This window comes from Ambystoma mexicanum, chromosome 6p (genome assembly GCF_040938575.1).
Source record: "Ambystoma mexicanum isolate Mex_15411 chromosome 6p, UKY_AmexF1_1, whole genome shotgun sequence".
NCBI lineage: Eukaryota > Metazoa > Chordata > Amphibia > Caudata > Ambystomatidae > Ambystoma > Ambystoma mexicanum.
The window spans coordinates 662472420-662492402 of NC_090935.1; the positions used below are offsets into that span (position 1 = coordinate 662472420).

Genomic DNA, 19983 nt, shown 5'->3' on the forward strand with positions numbered 1-19983 from the left:
TGGGGCCGCATTACCTTCAACTCTCTCTTCCTAAATACCTTCCTTCTCGGGCTCTTCGCTCATCTGCCTCCAACTCCCTCAGGGTCAGCCACTTCTCCAAACAACGAGTTGGTGGTCGATCTCTCTCTTCGGCAGGGGCCTCCCTCTGGAACAATCTTCCTGCCTCCCTGAAACTTGAGGAGAACCATCTCCGGTTCTGGAAACACCTCAAAACCTTCCTCTTTGCTTCTGCTTTCTCTGCCTCTCTCCTCCCTGCTGAAATCCCCAGCCGAATCTGCACTGGTTACCTGGACACCCTTCTGACCTTGGGGCCAGGTCCCACCCTTTGCACTCCTGCCCTGCCTTCCTGGAAGCCCCTGCACTTAGGGACTGTTTTTCTTTATCCCTACAGCCCCCCCCACCTGTACTTGTCTGCTCTACTTGCACTTGTCACGATCAGGCCGCTTTACCATCGTATTTATTCCTCTATCCCATGTACTGCACTACCCCCTCTCCCTTCCCCCAGGCTCTTTTCCCTCTCTCCCCCTGCCCTTGCGCGATCTTAATGACACTTGGCCTAGTAGGATCGTTTGTCTGTCTTTCCACTGTTTTCCCTCCCCTGCTTCGTCGCGCCTTGAAACACTTGTGTATAGGCGCGTTATAAATATCATATCATATATCATATCATATATCATATCATAAGGAGAACCCATACAGATACAGAGTAGATCGTGGAGCAATTTTTCCAAAAACCTGTCCTCGTGAGATTCAGGAGGGCACTATTTTCAGCCCAGTTGGACAGCTTTTCCAATAGCAACCTCCTTAATATCTTAAAGGTGCTGTCCAGCATTGTCAAAAATCTATAGTTCTGAGGCAAGAGCCGTGATCTGTTTTTATACACCGGGATTAGCACCGACTGTTGCCAAGACCTGGGTATTTGACCAGTCACAGATTTGCAAAAATAAAAGCTGTCGTGCTGCTGCCCAATAATCATGTTGACTCTTAAATATGACATTGCATAAACCATCTGGGCCAGTTGACCAAGAAGCAGATAGTTTGCTTATAATCAGTTGCATGTCCGCTTCCTAAACCTGCCTTACAACCTCAGTGTTATCCTTGGGCCTCCAGGGTGGAGCCAGGATAGAGTCCTGCTCCCCCTAATAGTTTTCCTTAATAAAGGTTTCCCAATGGGATCCTGCTACACTGCAGACTTCAGATGCCCCGGTATCTACGAAATTGGTTCGGATTAAGTGCCAGAGTTTTCTAGAGTCCCCCTCTTTAGTGAGTTTATTAGTTAGCATCCATCCAGCACTAGCCTTACTATAACGGTGGTTGGAGAGCCATCGTTTATAAGTGCCTCTAAGGGCATTGATACTTTCTTTCCTCTCTATATGACTAGTACTGGGTGCCTTCTTACATTGCGAATAGCTACCCGCAGTTCTCTCTTCCTGCTTGCTATCACTGCATCATAGGGGGTTCCTGGTTTTATCAAGCATCTGCTAGTGACTATGCTCCTATCATGCTGTGGCGCATATCTAACCACCAAGGTTTACATTTTCCAATTGCATGTCTGTACTGTCGGGATCCCCATTGTTTCCGCCCTCATCAGCCTTATTTAATTCATGTATGTAGCCCTGTGTCCAACGTAATTTGTTTCCCTGTGCATTTACAGTAGGGTTATAGGCAATATTTTTGATAATTTCAGTATGGATGGCCTTGAATGACATGTCCATTATAGCATGATCACTCATTGAGACAGGAAGAACTTTCATCTTAGGGGAATGTTTGCGAAGTGGGCCACTCACAAAGGCAAAGTCAAGGCAGCTATGTCTGCCATTTGGCCAAGTGTGGTAGATTTCATTAGGTGAGGGATACAAGAGCTGTAAATCAAATCCCCTAACAAATCCCTCCAATCTTGACCCTGTTTATGATGTTTGATTGAGTATCTACATTCCCCGTCAGTCTAGGCCTATAGTCATAACAGTCCACATTGAAATCACCTACCACCAGTATTCCACCCCTAGGATGTTGTAATTGCCAAAGACGGAGGAAGTCAATAAGGACCTTCTTCAGTCTGGTGGTTTGAATACCACCCGGTGGATCATACATAGTAATCACCAACAAGCTATCACCACCAATAGGCGACCCAATAAGTGCAACACACAATAGATACTTCTTAGTGTGAGCCATAGTGATCTGTTTCGCTTGGAGAGTGGTTCTCCCTCCAATGCATAGGCCACCCACCGGGTGGCCAACTTTTGGTCGGGGGGATAATAAGAAGAATAGGGAATAGCCATCTAGATCAAAACAAAAGGTGAGCCAAGTCTCCTGTAATAAAAATATAGCATTAAGCATCATAAAATCAAGAACTGCCCTGTTTTCCAGAAATGATAGGTGACCTTTGGAATTCCAGGACATTACCTTAACAGTGTCCCTAAAAGGGACCTAATTTCATTGTGTCATATGGGGACTCTAATGCTGGAAATGCATTAGAGGGAAGGGGCCTCCATGTCCTTGTCATGTACTCCCTTATCATGTGTGTTCCGTGTTGTTTTCTGCAGAGGTGTCTATGTGTGACTCCTGGCACTGCAGCTCTTCCTCTTTTTGGTTGTGGTGAACAGAGACCCTTGGAATACGGCACCCATGGGTGGGGGCACAACCCTGTACTACTAATGTATGTTTTTGGGCACCTGTGTGTGTGTCCTACAGAGCAGGGTATGGCCTGGTGGCAGCTCCATGCTGAATTTGACAGGTGCTCTGAGTATCCTCCATTTTGGGATACCCAGGCCCTGCCCTAGGAATCAGTGGATTCCTGATAGAAGGCAAGATGGCCCCTGTGGCCTCTTGGTTTCTATTACCTGTTACCTTGTTTTCCCAAAGTCCTGGGAAGCCCCGACTCTGTCCCTTCCCCTGACTGGCTGTTGGTTGGAAGAACCATATATCTAGGCCAGACTGGCTGGAGCCTTCCCAGTGACTGTATGTTGTGGGTACACCCTTGCGGTGGGACCTGTGTAAATGGACTGTGGGACCAATATGCATTCCATGTTATGGGTGTCTGGTTTCTGTGTGGATGACAATGAATGAGACATCCCTGCCTGAAACTGACATGACTACAGTGTGGCGTGCTGAAAGGCTGGGTGATTGCCCCAATCCACATTCCTTGTTATGGGTGTCTGGGTGGAAGTGAATGGACTGAATGCACCGTGAGCCTGATTGGCTGCCTGCCTGCATGAATGCCCTTCTCTCTGATTGGCGGACAGAACTTGGCTCAGCAGAGTGAATAAGGGACAGATGTGTGAATCCCAGCTGGAAGAAGGTTTGCTGCTGCTTTCCGTCGCCGAAACCTAAAAGCTGTTGTGTTTGTCAAGGACTTATCCAAGAGAGGACCTGGCTAGGAGACCTCTCCCCTGGCTACGATGGAACATCGTGCAGAAGCTGATTTTCATTGAGGCACCCTGGAAGTCCGTCCCGAAAAGGCTGTCAACTGGAGACGCTATCCGCCTAGAAATCTTGAAGAAAAGCACCAGGACATCTAGGCCATCAAGTCCATCGCCGTCGATGGAGGATTTCCGTAACCACTGCAAGCCTGTTGCGTCGTGTTGCCCAGAGGCGGGGACAGCTTGACACTGTGCTGCTCGACAACCGGAGCCGCACCGCTCCTCCTTGCCTAAGAACATCAACCAGAGGGCTCCTTTGCCATCACCGTCAACCGATTTGTCCCGCCTGAGACAGTTCAGGTCATTGACGACTGAGGAAAGTTCTCTGGTGTGTTTCCCGCCACCCAAAGTCCACAATGACGCTGACAAGTGAAGATCCGAAATCCAGCCATGGTGGTTGACCCTTGTCTCCTCCAATATCTCAAAGAAACTGGTGGTATCTGTGTTAATATGCACTCTATTGCAATGCTGCCAAACCCTTCCCTTGCTGACACTGATAGACTATGTTGCCATAGTCCTCACGCTGAGGACATCAAAGATGGACTACATACAAAATGCCATACTCTAATCTCCTAGCCAAAACTGTCCACAAAATATCACTGTCACAGAAATATTAAGTATGAGTCATCCATAGGCTGGTAACCTCCCATCATTGCAGCCTTGAATGCACTGCCTCCCTAAACGTGAAAGATGCCTTTCAAAACGTTATTCAATGTCCATGAGGCTCAACACAAAAGAGATCCAGAATAACTTTCTGTAGTTTTATGGCCAATCAGAAGGCAAACATCCCCCCTAGGCTGTTAGCAATCAACCTGGTTAAATAAAGGAGGCTTGGGGACAAATCCCCTTTAATGACCTTTACCCTCTGCAATTTGCTCGCTCTCTCACCACAGATTTAAAGAAGACGTCCTGGGATTCTGTTCCTTGCTGTGTAGTGTCCGGTGTGACTTGGGTGGGTACGCGTGTAGGTATGGAGCTGTAATTTTTTATTTGATGTTACTCTTCATGCTGGAAACTAACTAGCGTTGTCCACATGCTCCCCGTAGACCAGACAACATGAAGGCTTGCGGCTCTGATTCTAAACTGGGCTAAAGTCCTTCCTCCCCTAAATCCCTTTAAAGCACTCTGAAGAAGATGCAACAGAGTGTTATAACAGAAAAACTCCCAAATAAACAGTTTTACCACAAGGAGATAATTGGAGCAGTTTATGGACCGTTGATGTATTTGTTACTACTGGTGATAGTAGTTCATATGTTGCCTCAAATGCGATTGTTCTAAATATCCACTTTAGTAGATGGGCGATATCCTTGCAGTGTGTCCTAAAATATTAGGCATCACCACATACCCGAGTAATTACATCTTTCCTTAAAAATGATTGATAATGATTATGTATGTCGTTGTTCAGTGAGCTAATGAAGGCCTTGCTTCAAGCCTTTCTAAGAATTTGATTGTGGAAAAGGAGGGTAGCTGCTCCTAAAATAAGATACTAAGCATCGTACCTACCTTTTCCCTCCTCAAACAGTCTTTTCTTCTTCCCCCTTGTTGCGTCTTATTTGAGCTATCCACAACTTTTTGTGTACATCATTATTCAGGTGGAAACAGGTGGGTGGTGTAGTTTGTAATGCGTAATGTTAGTTTCAACAGAATGATGTAAAGATCATCTGTATAGCCCAATCTACATATGTCAAACATCCAATAATAAGCTTGTGATGACTCTTAGGTTTGATGAGCTGTTGTGCTTTCATTAAATACACATTCTACAATGATATCATTGTTTACAGCCATTAAAATATTAACAGTGACTGGCATATCTATTTGCGAGCATGGACGGCCTAAGTGGTTCTACAATCTGAAATGCAATCACTAGCATTTTTAAGGTAATGTGAATAATTACTATGTTCTTAATGGTCCTCATTTCAAGTCTTAATTATTGTATCTGCTCTTGAAATATATTACTGTACTAACACTCCTGAGCTGTTACTTTCTGAATTGAGGTGAAAAAAGTTGCTGTATGCAGATGTAATCTTGTGTGATGTTGACTAATTTGGGTATATTTTGATTTAAGATGGCGGTTCTCGGAGCGTGTAACTGTGCTGGTGGAGAGCCCTGTGCTTGTGCTAAAATGTCATCCACTACTAGGAAACAGCTTCTTCATCTTAAACAAGAGGTAATTAAATGGGGGCCAAATGTATTTTTGTAAGTGTTGTGCTAGTAACTGGTGGCTCCTAGATGCTGACAGTCAAATTTGAATTCGAAATTGTTTAACCTATGTATTTAATTTTCAGATGAGTAGAATACTAAAATTGTAATTTAAAAAGTGTGTAATTTGCTATATCCAGTCCCCAAAGTAATATGAACGTTTTTCTGATCCAATAATTTTATTTGTATGGGTCACTGATGGCATTCTCACAAACACTTCAAAAGAGTCTTGCCTTAGAACTACTTGACTAGCTGGACAGTAGGCTATTATATATTCGATGTTGCAATTTCCGATAGCACAACATATGACCACATGCACACACAACAAGGATTGATACAACAGATCCTTAACATGTTCATAGTTGAGATGAATCCTGCAGAGTCATCACTGATCACCGGCCTAAAGTCTCCTCCCATGTGGCCAGGGGAAGGCAGCTTCTACCTGATACTGACCCTGCGGGTGGTATTCTGAGAGTGGATCACATGGGAGGAGATGGCTGTCGGGGTAGGTGATTGCTCTGGCAGGGGAGATGCAGTATTCTATCCTTTACTCTGAAGAAGCAAACCTCATCGCAGTGTTTCTTATGGTCTGCTGTCATTCAGAACCCTTTAATTGTGAGGTCTTAAAACCTACTTCTGTTAAAAATCTTAAGCAGCACTTTACTTATCCTTCACATGTACATAACTCCTCTAACATTCTTTTGTCATCTAATGTTGATAATGACTGTTATGTAGACAAACGTGTACAACAACAGAACTTGAACTAGTATGGTAATCCTTTGCACTTAATTTCCAAGAAAACGTTCAGTACTGGGATGAAGAAGAGGGGTAAAGAGTCAATGAAGATGAACAATACTGTCAATAGTAATATGCGGTCTAGTTGTTGTCCATTCAATCAACTGTGCAGGACATTGAAACCAGCAAAACACCTGCAGACAGGAGAGAGAGAAGGTGAAGGAGAAGCCAGATCGGGCTGCAGAGTACGCAGAGCAGGAAGCAGAGCCGCAGAGAAAGGCAGACGTGCTAGAGGGAACTAGGCGGAAGGAACGAGGTGCTTCTGACTTGCCACTTGTCAATCCTATGTACCGGAGTGGCGGGAGACCCAACAGAGTCTGATGGGCTCTGGGGAAGTACAGCAAGGGAACCCTCAACCGCAGAAGGGTTGTCCATGACACTGTCTGACAAGAATGCAGCAACCGTATTTGCAAGCAACCACAAAGTCACCAGAGGATATGAAAGGGAGCGTGACAAGCTGCAGATGTCATACCCGAGGTTGGGCTTTGCCGCTACAGCGAACTACTAGTTGGAGACGCCAGTAGAATGGTGCAAGTCTCCTGATGGGAGATGTTGGTTGGGGGAAACCGGAACCAGCATTGTCAGAAGCTAAACGACACTGTAAAGAAATCAACGGGCCAAACATGGTGCAATTCTCCTTATAAGAGATGTCATTTGGGGGAAACCTGAAAAGCAACATTGCCATAAGCCAAAAGACACTATATGAGAAATAAAATTGCAGAAGTTTTACTCTCCTGACATGACATATCAGTTGAGAGAAACCTGGAACAAGCATTGCCAAGAGACAGTGTAAGAAAAGTTGACAGAAGGAGCTTGAACAACCCCTCATATAAGGCATGCCAGTATGGGGGAAATTGGTGCAAGTGGGAACTGAAGTCAACAAGGTTGTGCCACTTAGGAGGTGCAATTGTAAGAACGTTTAAGAGAAATATGAATATTGTGGAGAGACCTTGTAGGAGTATCAGGTAGTGAAACCTTTTCGAAAGAGTATACCAGGGGATCCGTTTGAGTCAAAAGGGGGATATTCCTGACAGGAGAGTAAACCAGGATGACCAGAATTTTCAGTTGAACCTTCTTTGGGAAAAGGTACCTGGCAGGGGAGTACATCCGGGGATCTGTGCTAGCCCAAAGGAGGATATTCCTGGCAAGGGAGTATACCAGGAAATTCAGTGTTATGATATGGCATTTATAACGCGCCTGTACACAAGTGTTCAAGTTTTGTGTTGAAAAGTAGTTTTTGCCCTATTAAGACTTTGTTGAAATTGGATATTTCAGTAGAGGGGTTTCTGGGAGGGGAGTTCACCAGGAAATCCAATGGTTATTGTTAAAAAAGAATTTGGTTATATGACGCCTTTGTTAAAACTGAAATTTTTTGCTTTGGCCATCCTAAAGACTATAAAAGACCGTCTTTCAATATATTTCAACCCGTGTTGTAAAAAGAACAGTTGCCTTGTCATCTTAAGGAGAATACCCAGGAAAGAGACATGTTCATTAGCCCTAATGGAACTTTGGTAAAATCGAGTTTTTCAAATGCCTTTTCCCCGAGACCATTCAGGGGAAGGCAAACTAAATGTTATGTTAATGTTAAAGGATATTTGTACCGTGCACTATCACCACCGGAGTGGTCCCCTGGCGCTCTGGTGGTTCTGAAAAAGGGAAGGGGGGCTGAGTTAGTGGGAATAAGCTGGAAAAGTGCAAGAGAGCAGTGATGTGCTGTTGGCAGCCTCCATGGAGACAATGGTTGGTTTTGTTGAAACTGTATATATATATGGTTTTTGCACAACCTGTTTGAGTCACGATAGAAATGACAGTGTACCTTTTTATTTTATTTTTTATTTATTTTTATTTGTATATGATTTTCAGATAACCGTTACAAAATTCAAACCTTTTAAAACATACAAAAAAAGAAAAATCAGATGAAAAAGTAACAGTTTGACCAAAGTTACACTTTGAACAATGTTTCTTCATATTCCAAGCATCTGTTTATTATTAAAATAAGACAATAAAAAAATGAATGTCACATGCTTAAATAATAAACCCACAGTTTTCCAAAAAGTGAACTACAGCAATTGTTATTGATGTTTCTTGTCCTGATATAATTCTATTCCAGAAGAAGGCCAAGATTTGCCCCTCCTCATTCCTTACCTATTTGCCAAATATAACCAATCTCTTATTCCATGTTCCTTCACAGTCCACAAGCAGATGTCTTAATGTTTGTTCCTTGGGTACCTCACAAACATTAGACAGTTTAAGTGTTCTTTCCTCTTGTTTACGCAAAGACAGTATCTCACCAGTAGGCAGCAGATTCAACCTTATCCTCAAGAAGTTACTTCTCTCTCTCCTATCAGGAAATTTTACAAAATATTTTGAGAGAGACCCCCGGATTTTCTCCATTGATTGAAAGGAGTTAGGGTTAGTTGCATTTCTTACTTTAGCAATTGTATTTATCCAGTCAAAACATACCCGTGCTGCCTTTACTATCTGCAGGTTGTTATTCAATGTTTCAATATTTGAGTCTATGTTAACTAGAAATTCTTTTACTTTCAAATCTAGATGAGACAATAGTTTAAATATTGAACAGACCAGCTCCCTATTAATATCACCATACAGTGTGTTGCCATCTGCAATAATAATCTGCCTATAAAGCGAAATCAGTTTCCAATTTGCATGGAAATCCAGTGAGGACAATCCCAATTCAAATCTCAGGTTCCACAATGGTGTGCACGATGGAAGTCCAAGAACTTGTTTCCAGACAAGAGCCTCTATTTTGTCCCAATTACTATTCCAAAGCAAAGATGTTGCTTCAAGACCATACAGAATAACTGGTACCACCTTTACTTGAAAAATGTGATCAACGGAATGATTGAAAACATGCAATTCTTATTATAGAGTTGTTTACGTTTGAGGGACAAATTGTAGGGCCTTCCTTTCTACTTCTGACTCCACTTTATATTATGCCGGTGAGCCCATATATCCTATACCCCAGCTAAGTTATCTCCTTCATCCAAGGAATTCTAAGGGAATCCAGTGCCCAATTTGCATACTCAACCTTGTTGCAGTGATGCTTGAACACCAAAATCTTAGATTGTGCCCTGTTAATCACCAGTCCGATCCCCCTAGAATAGCCGCCAAGTTTTGTTAATAGGTGCTGCAGGCCTATCGCCGTTTTGTCAAGCAGCACAATGTCATCTGCATAAGCCAGCCAGTGGAGCCTCTTCCCATTGATATTGGGACTGGCCAACGGAGGTTGCCTAAATCAGCTAAATATAAAATAAAAAGAAGGGGTGCTCCCAGACAGCCCTGCCTCACTCCTCTCTCCACTCTGATCATCTCCGATAGGTGTCCATGCTCGTCCAGCCGGACTCTGAGTGGTATCTCTGTGAAGCTTGATCAACATTTCCAACAGTGATACTGGGAACCCCCATCTCTTCAACTTGGTCCAGAGATGAACTCTATCGACCATGCCAAAAGCCTTCGACCGGTCTACCCATGGTCCATAAAGTGGGACTTAATTCTTCCCTGTTGAGTTTTCACTGACCAGATTTCGAACAAGACCGTTCAATGTAGTTGAAAGGCCCTGTCTAAATTCATTTTGGTTACAGGGCAAAATCAGGGACATGTCTACCCATTTTGTAATTTCTCTTAGCAATATTTTCATAAAGATTTTACTATCTGTATCTAGGAGGGTGATGGGGGCGATAGTTCTCCAGATTCATCCAATCTCCCCCTTAAAGAAAGGTATGATTGCCGTTTTCCAAGAGTGAGGAAAGCTACGTTGCTCAAGAATTCCCGTAAACAAATGGGTAAGAATTTATGGCCACATACTCGGGTCATTTTTAAGAACCTGGAAGGTAAGTCCATTTGGCCCTGCCACCCTAGACACAGAGGATTTGACTATGATTTCTGAAATATCCCCCTCCTCAAGGGGCAGGTACCAAGAGGAGTCATGACACTCTTCCAAGATCTCTAGCCAAGGATTCTCAAAGTTCTTGGATGAATATTAAATCCACTTTGATTCTAAAACCAAATTGCAGAGGGTAACAGCATAATTGGTTTTTGATTGGCCCACAACTGACCAAAAGCTTCTTGAATTATTTTCACTGATCAGTCTCAACATCCGTTCTTCGTCAAGTTGTCAGGGGGCTATCTTTCGATTTACAGACCACTGCTTATAATCCTGACTTACTTTTTTTGCTTCCAGTTTAAATATTTCCATAATGGGGAACTCTTTCTTCAGGCTTCAAATTTGAAGTCTAAGCTCTCTTTTTTTTTCTCTCGAGTTTCCTCATCGAAGCAATGCATATAGGCTTGCCTCTTTCCACTGGGTGAATCACTTGGAGGAAGAATTAACCAAATGAAGTTATTAAAACATTCCGGCTGACAATTTTCCATCTAAACTGAAAATGGAACTTTTTCTAGTTTTCTATTTAGTTTTTTTCCATCCTGCCTATATTTCACAAGTCTCAGCTTTCCCTTATGGTTGCATGAAACAGCTTGTACCTTTTGATTTTGTATGTCAGTGTGAGGGTCAGATGCTATTTGGACATAAGGTCAACTTATTTTAGTTTTTATTTTCATAGGTAGGGACTTTCTCTTTTGGTTAGGACAAGATGGGCCTTTTTCCAAACCCTTTTCAATAAATATGGCGAATGTTGAGAACATTGCAACTTTGTGTCTGCCTCTCATTACTGACCCCTCATGCGGTAGTGCACCACGTAATAGACCCCAGTGTTAGAAAAAAGGAGTGCCTATTTTTGATAGTCTAGAGGTCAGTGTGTTTGTAAATTGCATTGAGATGCATGTCCTTGGTAAGCAGAAGGCTTTGGTTTTCCCCATTTGGTGTATTCATGAAGAAAAGGAAGAGCAATGTATCATAATGTTCTGTAAAAAAATAGATTTTGTGAAAAGGTCCCCTGCTAACAGTAGGGTGCACCAAGGGACCATGTACCACTGCAAGCTAGTGGATGCTTGACCCGAAGGCAGTACATGAGAGATCCACAGACCTCACTCTGATCCCGCACTAAGACAGGGCCCAGTCATAGGAGCCTTAACACCTTAACCCTCCCAAGTATTCATCTGAGAGAAGGGAACAGACCCCCATAACTTTAATACCAGTTGTTCTGTTGCCTGTTCTGGCCATGCCCACAAAGTCCATGCAATCCTTCTAAGCGAGGGATGGGAGAGGTGCATGGGTGTATCTCAGAGGCCGGTGGACTTCTGTTGCCTTCGACACCGTAGTCACAAGAAATATTTGTTCATGTTCAGGTTTGCCAGTATCTCTGAGTTTGAGGAACTCCCTCAAGCTGCTGATAAGCTTGAAACAAAGCTGCATACAGCCGTTGGAGAGACAAAACATGAGCCAATGCATGCTAGCAGGGAAGCCAGGACTCACTTTTCCACAACCAAAGCTCTGCATGTTTCTATACCTTGCTGCAAGTCTCCCAAGTCACACCAACACATGCAGGGAAGCCCGGCAGTGTCAAGACTAGTCACCTTATGGTATGAAACCCCAGTAGGGAAGGAGAAGAAACCATATGCAATATAAAATCATGGCCGGCCCTCAGATAAATATTCATAGGCCATGCCCACATGCCTTTAGGCACACAGTCTAATTGCAGGACAACCTAGCCCATAGCCCACAGTTGCAACCTGTGAGAACAAGCATCACCCAAGGGGAGAGGAAACCAATATAGAAATGGCTTACTCTTCAGTTCACTGGTGTGGGGTCATCAAGGAGGAGCTGGAGGAAGGGGTTTGAAAGTTGATGGCAAGCAAAAGCGGTTTCAGAGGAGAGGTGGAAGGAGATTGTTGAAGGTTAGAGAGAAGAAAGGCATGATTGGAGGAGGATGTATGTCATCTGAGAGCGCTGTTGGAGGAATGAAAGGAGAGATTGGAGGTAGAGGTGTAAATTATATGATATGAGTCATTTATAACACACCTGTGCACAAGTGTTTCTAGGTGCAACAAGACAAGGTAGGGAGACATTGGGAGGACGAACAAATGATCTTACTAGGCATTCAAATTGTGCAAGTGCAGGTGGGGCAGAAGGAGGGAAGTACCAGGGGAGGGCAGGGGGACTTGCGGTCAGGGCAGCATTGCTCTGTGTAGGTGCAGCCGGGGGAACCGGCTCAGGGTAGTGCTAAAAGGAAGGTGACTGTAGGGTTACAGATACAGCCCCTAAGTGCGCAGAGGCCCGGAGGCAGTGCAGGTTGTTGCTGGTCATGGGGGAGCCAGGTGCCATATAGATCTGAGGGTAGCCAGGCGACCCGTCAGAGCAGCAGCTAGATGGGTCAGCAAGGAAGAGAAAGCGGAAGCGAAAAGGAAGGTCTTGAGCTGCTTCCAGAACCTGAGGTGGTCCTGCTCGAGTTAGAGAAGGACAGGGATGCCGTTCCAGAGGGAGGCCCCTGCAGAGGAAATAGTTCTACCTCCCACTCTCTGCCTGGAGAAGTGTCTGACCATCAGAAAGTTAGAGGTAGCTGAGTGAAGGGCTCGGGAAGAAAGATGTTTAGGAAGAGAGAGTTGTATTTAGTGTGTGCCCCGGCCCCAGAAAGCCTTGTGGACAATGCTGAGGGTCTTGAACATGATCCTTGCAGCTACCGGGAGCCAGTGGAGAGATTTCAGGGCTGGAGAGATACGATCCCTGGGCTTGAGGCCAAGGACAAATCTCACAGTCCTGTTCTGGATGAGTTGCAAAGGACAGAGAGTAGAGGGAGGCAGGTTTAGAAAGAGGCTGTTGCAATAGTCCAGCCTAGAGAGAACCAGGACTCTCGAGAGGTTGAGCTTTTGGGGGAAAGTGAGAAAAGAAAGAATACCTCCGAGGACGTGCAGCTGGTAGTGGGACTTCTTTGAGATGTCTGTGATGTATAGGGAGAGAAGGAGAGAGTGGAGTCAAAGATGATCCCAAGGTGAAAAGCAGAGGTACCTGACCTGTGGCAGGAAGGGGTGACCCTAGTGAGAGGAGCAGGAATACCCAAAACTGCAAATGTGAAACTTAAAAGACCTGTTGTGAAACCTACGGTCGGGAAGGGACTTTTTGTGAATCTTAAGAAAAATAACGGCTGGAAAAGACATGATGTGAAGCATGCTACAACAAAGGTATGGTAGAGAGCAGTTGAGAACCTGAGAAACTCGAAGGTCTGGAAGAGACACCTATTAACCCAAAGTCTCGGAGAAACCTAATAAAAATCATAAGAAAAGCCAGGACCTGCACAGACCCATCAGGAAACCATAAGAAAGACACGATTTGGCAGGGAGCTGTTCTGAATTTCTAGACCTTGTGTGAGTGCTACACATCAGGAAACTGACAGGAGAAGCAAACTAGGAGGTCAAGGCAAAGCCTGAGAAGGAACCTGAGAAGCCTATGACATGGGATAGGTCTTCAGAGATGCTTGGACAGGAAGCACACCCATGGTGGTCCAGCCTATGAGTACCTCTGAAAGAGCCTTACCAGGAAAATCACTTTTTTCATTTGAGTTATATTAGAATAGATGGGACGTTTGAAGATCTGGTTTGAAAACATTGTATGCCAAGCCTTAGGTAATTTGTGTTATAGCTGATAGTAGCCAGGTAGAGGCTAAGGACTTTTTAAGTTTCAAATTTTAAAACCTTTCCTTGACCATTTCTTTTGGATTCTATCTGTAGCATATAGTTCCTCAAGGTGAGACAAGGACTTGTAGGAAGAGGTTGAAACTTTATTTTGAGGCAGAGTTTACCGAGGTGTTGGACGCTTTCAAGAAAATCTCACTGTGTTGATGCATCCTTTACACTCTTTGCTGTAGAACAATTCTGATTAGTTGTAGGAATACTCCTAGCATGTACAAGCCTTTCCAACCCTTTCCCTGGTAACCCAACCTTCTTGAAATGTATTGTGGAAACACTGCGTGTCATTGTCACGTGTGTCATTGCTGAGCATTGCCACAGTGTTTATCCCAACCACATCCTAACTAAGCAAATAAAGTCTTTAAAACATACTTTGTCATGTGCTTTGTGGATCTGCCACAGTTACCACCTACCTTTCACCTGGCTGGACTCCATTGTAACACTGCTAACCCTGGTGTAATCAGTACGGAATCTGTCACCTTTCATTCCAACCTCTCTTTCCACAATTTAGTCAGTAAAAGTATCCTGAAATGACTGTAATTTCGAAAGATCATCTGATCCATTGAATTTTGTGACAAGTGGAAACCATCAAGGCTTTAGTATAGAGCCTGGTGGATTATTGCAACAGTATGTACAGGTGATCCCAAAAAACACCCTGAAAAAACGCCGGCTTCAGGCACCTAGTACCATATCTCCCCCCCCCCCCCAATGCCAAATCACTACAGTAGCTCCCAATAGAACAGAGAAACCTTAAATATCCTGTGAGTTGTACACAGGCACTGTGGAAGTTTTGCCCAAACTATCCACTTTATGGCAGTGCTACACGCCAACTAGACCACTCAGGTCATCGAAATCAGGCCAGCTCTGTGAGGCCAACACAAAAAAGCAAGGTTGGTGGAAATTATCTTTTATGCATGTTGGCCCCGAACTATATAACTGTTGAGACAGAAATTCAGTTGTTGGGAAGTCTAGGATCCATTTTTGGGGCCCCTTCCATTTTTTGTTGTTGATCCACTCAGGTGAAGTATATAACTCCCACACCCACCCCCAGCACACATCTAAGCAACATGCAGCCACAAGCAGACGTAGATTATGGTCTCCACAACCTGCTACTCTACATTGAGTTACAGCAACGTGCCGGGCCACAACAGGGAATGAGACCGGCGCAACCAAGGCGTAGGAGAGGCATGCAACGGAGGGCACCAATCCCACATGTCCGACCATCCCCATGGACACCGGCGGACAGGCAACTAGAAAGCTCATACAGACTGGACCGTACAACCATTGCAGACCAGCTCACCCTGACACAGGCACAACTGCAGAGTGCCATTTCCATCGGAACAACCCCCTGCCCCCTGCTGAAGCTTGTGTCCGTCCTACATTTCTGAGGCACAGATGCCTTCCAGGCACACAGTATGGGCTCTGCATGGCATGTCTCAACCCACATTTTCTAAGGTGCTGGACCAAGTCCTGGATTCCCCAATGAAGCATGCACACCAGCACATCTCCTTGCCCATCACCCAGACACAGGTGCATGTAGCAAAGACAAGGTTCTACAGCATTGCACATTTGCCCAACACAGTAGCAGCATTGGACTGCACCCATGTGGCGTTAGTACCAACCCAGGCAACTGAACAGGCATTCCGTAACCAGAAACAATACCACTCCATGAACGTGCAGATGACCTGTGCTGCCGATCTCATCATCAGTCACTGCTGTGCCTGATATCCTGGTGCGACACAGGATGCACTTATTCTGCATAAGAGCACCGAAGTGGAGAGGCACAGAGAACAGCACACCTGGCTCGTGGGTAAGTAGCACTCAGACCTAACTAACAAAAGCACTCACATGCGCATGGGGCACATCAGTAGTAGTGAAGTGAATGAACCACAAGTATCATAATTCATGTCTTGCAAGTGACGCTGGATACCCGCAGTTGCAATGGCTAATGGCCCCTGTGTGAAACCCCGCCACACCACAGAAGATGGCCTATAATGATGCACAGAGGAGAACATGATCTTGCATTGAGAGGACGTCTGGCCTTCTGAAATCCCGGTTCAGGTGCCTACATCACACAGGTGGTGCACTGATGTACAGCCCCGAAAAAGTAGGAAAATAGTGGTCTGCGCCATGCTGCACTACATGTACATACGCAGGAATGTGGCAATGCCCGCAGATGAGGACAGTGACCCCCCTAGCTCTGATGAGGAAGATGCTGGAGGAGTGGACCGGGCACCCCAAGCACTACCTGTGGAAGCAAGGGAAGGGTGGATGGTCCGCAATGAGCTAATAGAAATGTATTTTTGACACCAGAGACACGACACCCATACATGCAATTAATGCATCTGTCTGAATTGCATTACATTGATACTACCAAAATGAAGATGATTCAAGGGTGTTTAATACTGGCAATAAGGCCACAGCATCCCCTACTACAACCACTCCTCTACCCCCACCAACAACCACCAACCTCCAGCCCCAGCTACAACTACCACTTGCATTAACACTTAAGCGTATCGCACTTGTCTGTTGGCCTGTCAGCATTTGCGGCATGCCGTTGTGAGAGCCTGGGCAGGGTGCTCTGCGTTGCCTCCTCCGTAGCGGTGGTGGACTGTGAGCTCCCCTGCATACTCCCCCGTAGATGTTCTAGGCTCAGATTTATGACTCTGGTCGTGGTCTCATGTGATAAGGACATTTGTTCAGCCAGCTCCCTGACCCTCTGGCTGGTGGGACACAGGCTTGCATTGCATGTGACTGTGCTCCTGCATAGACGGTCAATTGACTGCGACAACCGCCTCGCAGACCCCTGGATGCAGTCACGCAAGACCTCAGCATGCCCCAAGTGTTCTTGAGCTATGCTGCGCATTTCTGCCTGCCTCTGTTCCATCCGGTCCAGACGGTCCCATATGGCCTGCAGGGTTGGGGCAGGCACTGGTGGTGGTGTTAACATTTGCACATGTTCCTCGTGCTGGCCATGACGCTGAGCATTCCTGCCATGATAGTCTGCTGAGTCCTCCGCATAGCGCAGGGCATGGCAGACATCACACTGGGATGGTGGTGTGTGCAGTGTTGAGACGCTGCGCAGGGGGGAAGACTTGGGGGAAAAATCGCAGGTGGGTGAATGTATGTGGCTGGATGCAGGGGAGGCACCCTCATACTGATCTACATCTGTGCCTGCTGTGTCCTGCTCTAATGGCTGACTTTCATCCTCACCCTGACCCTCCTGTGTGTCCACCGTCGGGCCTGATGTGGCACTGTCCTGCACTCTTCTTGGTGCACAGATTGCACCCCTGGGATCTGTGTTGGCCCCGTGGGCTTGTTCATCGGGATGGCAGGAGTGTCTGTCATTGGCCTGGTGGATAGGTGTCTCTTCTTGAGTGGCGCACTCCCACTCCCTGAACTGCCTTGGCCTGGCTGCTTGCTGCCAGTGGTTGTTGCTGATGTCCTGGAAGGTCCAGCCTCCGAGGACATTTCCTGGGTGTCTTGGGTTCCTGTTGGGACACATTGACATGTGCATTACCACATTGTTGCTGATGTGCTTTGGAAAACAACATTCACTGTCACTTGTACATTGTCATCACTATGTGTTGTGCATCCTGGGGGGGCTGGCATCATCTGTCGGCCTCTGTGTACATGGCATACATTGCATATGGACGGTCAGGTGTGGGTTGGCATGCTAGATTTGGATGTGCATCAAAGGGATTAGATGGGCCATGGCCTGTCCTGTGCAGTGGTGTGTCTGGACTGTTGATGGCAGCTATCTGGTGGCGCAGTCAGGTGGGTGGGGTGCATTTGGTTGTGTGTGGGTCAGGTGGGCATGTTGTCAGATGTTTACTCCTGAACGTGTCTGTGCATGGGCCATGGTAGCTGAGGTGCATGTGGCTGAAACGGAACTATCAGCTGTTGTGCATGGACAAGTTGCATGGTTGCATGGTGGCTATGTTGGCAATGCATGGGTGTCATGTGAGGAGGGGGTCCGGTGGTCACAGTTTGCTGTCAATGGGGGCTGGTGCCTCACAGGGGTGGTGATTGCTTTGTGCCTGCAGGGTTGTGCAGTCATGGTTGCATGAGTCACTATGGTAATCCCCACATTCAGCTTGGCTGCTGGCTCCTAGCTCAGCTGTGCCCACGCCCTCGATCCCGACCATGTGCAGTATCCCACTGACCATCTCCTCCCATGGTGTCAGTAGCAAGGGTTCTACTGTGCCACCTCCAGTGGCAGCGGTCTCCAAGCGGTGATTGGCGATGAGGGTCCGGACCCTGTACTTGAGGTCAATCCACATCTTCATGTCCTCTACGTCACGTTGGACGTGCCCTTCAGCCACCACTGTGTCCCGGATTTCTGCCCATATTTGTTTTTTGCGCTGTTGGCTGGTCTTCCTGTGAGATGGACCAAATTGCTCATCTGAGTTGCCAACCACTTGCTCTGCCAACACTTTTCGCTCCTGCTCTCTGAAGTTTAGCTTTCCGTTGCCTCATATCGAGCACCCTGCATTTGCCCTTTCCCGTGGACATGTTTGCGCTCAGCTGGGTGTCTGGATGGCACTCCAATCTCGAAATATTTGATGGATTGTGTTTTTCAAAATGGCCACTGTGGAACTTCCTTTTATAGCGATGACGAATTTCCGCACATGGAAATATCGCTGGAGGAATTTCAGCGGACCGCCATGGCGCTAACGGTAATTCCACAAATTGATGGATTTACGGCACGCCATGGGGTTTTCAGCGGTAACTCTGTGGGGCTTATTTACCATTACCGCCATTGCTGTGTGCGCACGCCCGCCCGGTTGTAATTTGGCAAAGATTCTGCCCTGATGCATGGCGGTAATGGTAAATCTGCATCGGGAGATTTACTGCCGAATTTCTGCCGAACTCCTATTGAGGCCCAAAGTCTTTTTAAACACCCTCCTACATTGGTTTTAAGGAGTAGTGTGGGGGCAGCTGCTATTTAGTTGTGCCTCTACCAAGTGTTCACAGCATATTACCGCACTGGTAGCCCAACGTACGTTTCTGGTAGCCATTGGGGTGCCAATGTATTTTGGCCATATTCTTTTAGGGGCTTCCTTAGAGTTTCTTAGCCTTAGAGCGACTAAGAAACCCTGTATGAGGCAGGCATGGTTTCAGGAGATAGACAGAGACACAAAGATACAAGTTTCAACGCCTTAATTAAGCTTTTGAATGGGGTTGGCTGGGCGTAACTCTATAATGGGAGTAGTCTCGACCATCAAATTACCTAAAGGATGTGAAAGTCAGTCTGTCAAAATAAGAAAAGGTGTCTGTGTCACTATCTTTCATAATTCTCACTTGGTCATGCCCCCAGCACAATTTTTCATAATTCTCACTTGCTCGTGCCCCCGGCACTATCTTTCATAATTCTCACATGTGAGTCCCAGACCCTCTTCGATGATTCCATAAACATAAAGGTCTTATTTCACTTTTGTTCGTGCTTCAAGCCCTGTGCAATTCACAATCTCATAAAGTCTCTCTTTACTCTTGTAAACATACACACAGCCTCACTGTCACTTTGTTTCTTATCACACTCTTTCAACAATGGACAAATGAAGATTTCATCTTCATCACATCTCTCGCCATACACGTGTCCTCGTTTTGCAACCTTGTATTTCACTTGCACCTTGCGCCGTTCACAAACCGGGCTACCTTCTGCTTTGAACTCGCCAGCTGTGTTTCTCTTCCTCACTTGTTGTGTGTTGAGGTCAGGGTCTTCTCCACTGCCACTCTGACACTCCTGAGCCTTCTTGCGCGCCTAGGGGAACGAGCACCTATGCCAGGATTTCTCTTTGGAGTTTGTTTCCTCAAACAACCCCCTTCTGGCTCCTTGGAGACACAGCTCCCTCTCCACGCTTTCTGCAGCCTTTCCACCTCTCAGGCCTTCAGCATCTCAGCACTTCATTCTCCGCTGACAGATTTCAGAGTACCTAGGCGACCCAGTTCGTCTGCCTGCTCGACCTCAAAC

The 19983-nt window shown here is 45.9% G+C and overlaps 1 protein-coding gene across 2 annotated transcripts in view; it reads left to right on the forward strand.

Annotated features, from left to right (window-relative positions):
- Nucleotides 1-19983, forward strand: part of CCDC125 (coiled-coil domain containing 125) — a 1024365-nt gene that overhangs the window by 726063 nt on the left and 278319 nt on the right. For both annotated transcript variants that reach the window (XM_069627541.1, XM_069627542.1), the window contains one exon: nucleotides 5482-5583. In XM_069627541.1, coding sequence (XP_069483642.1) covers nucleotides 5482-5583 — 102 coding nt within the window. The remainder of the gene's footprint in view (nucleotides 1-5481; nucleotides 5584-19983) is intronic.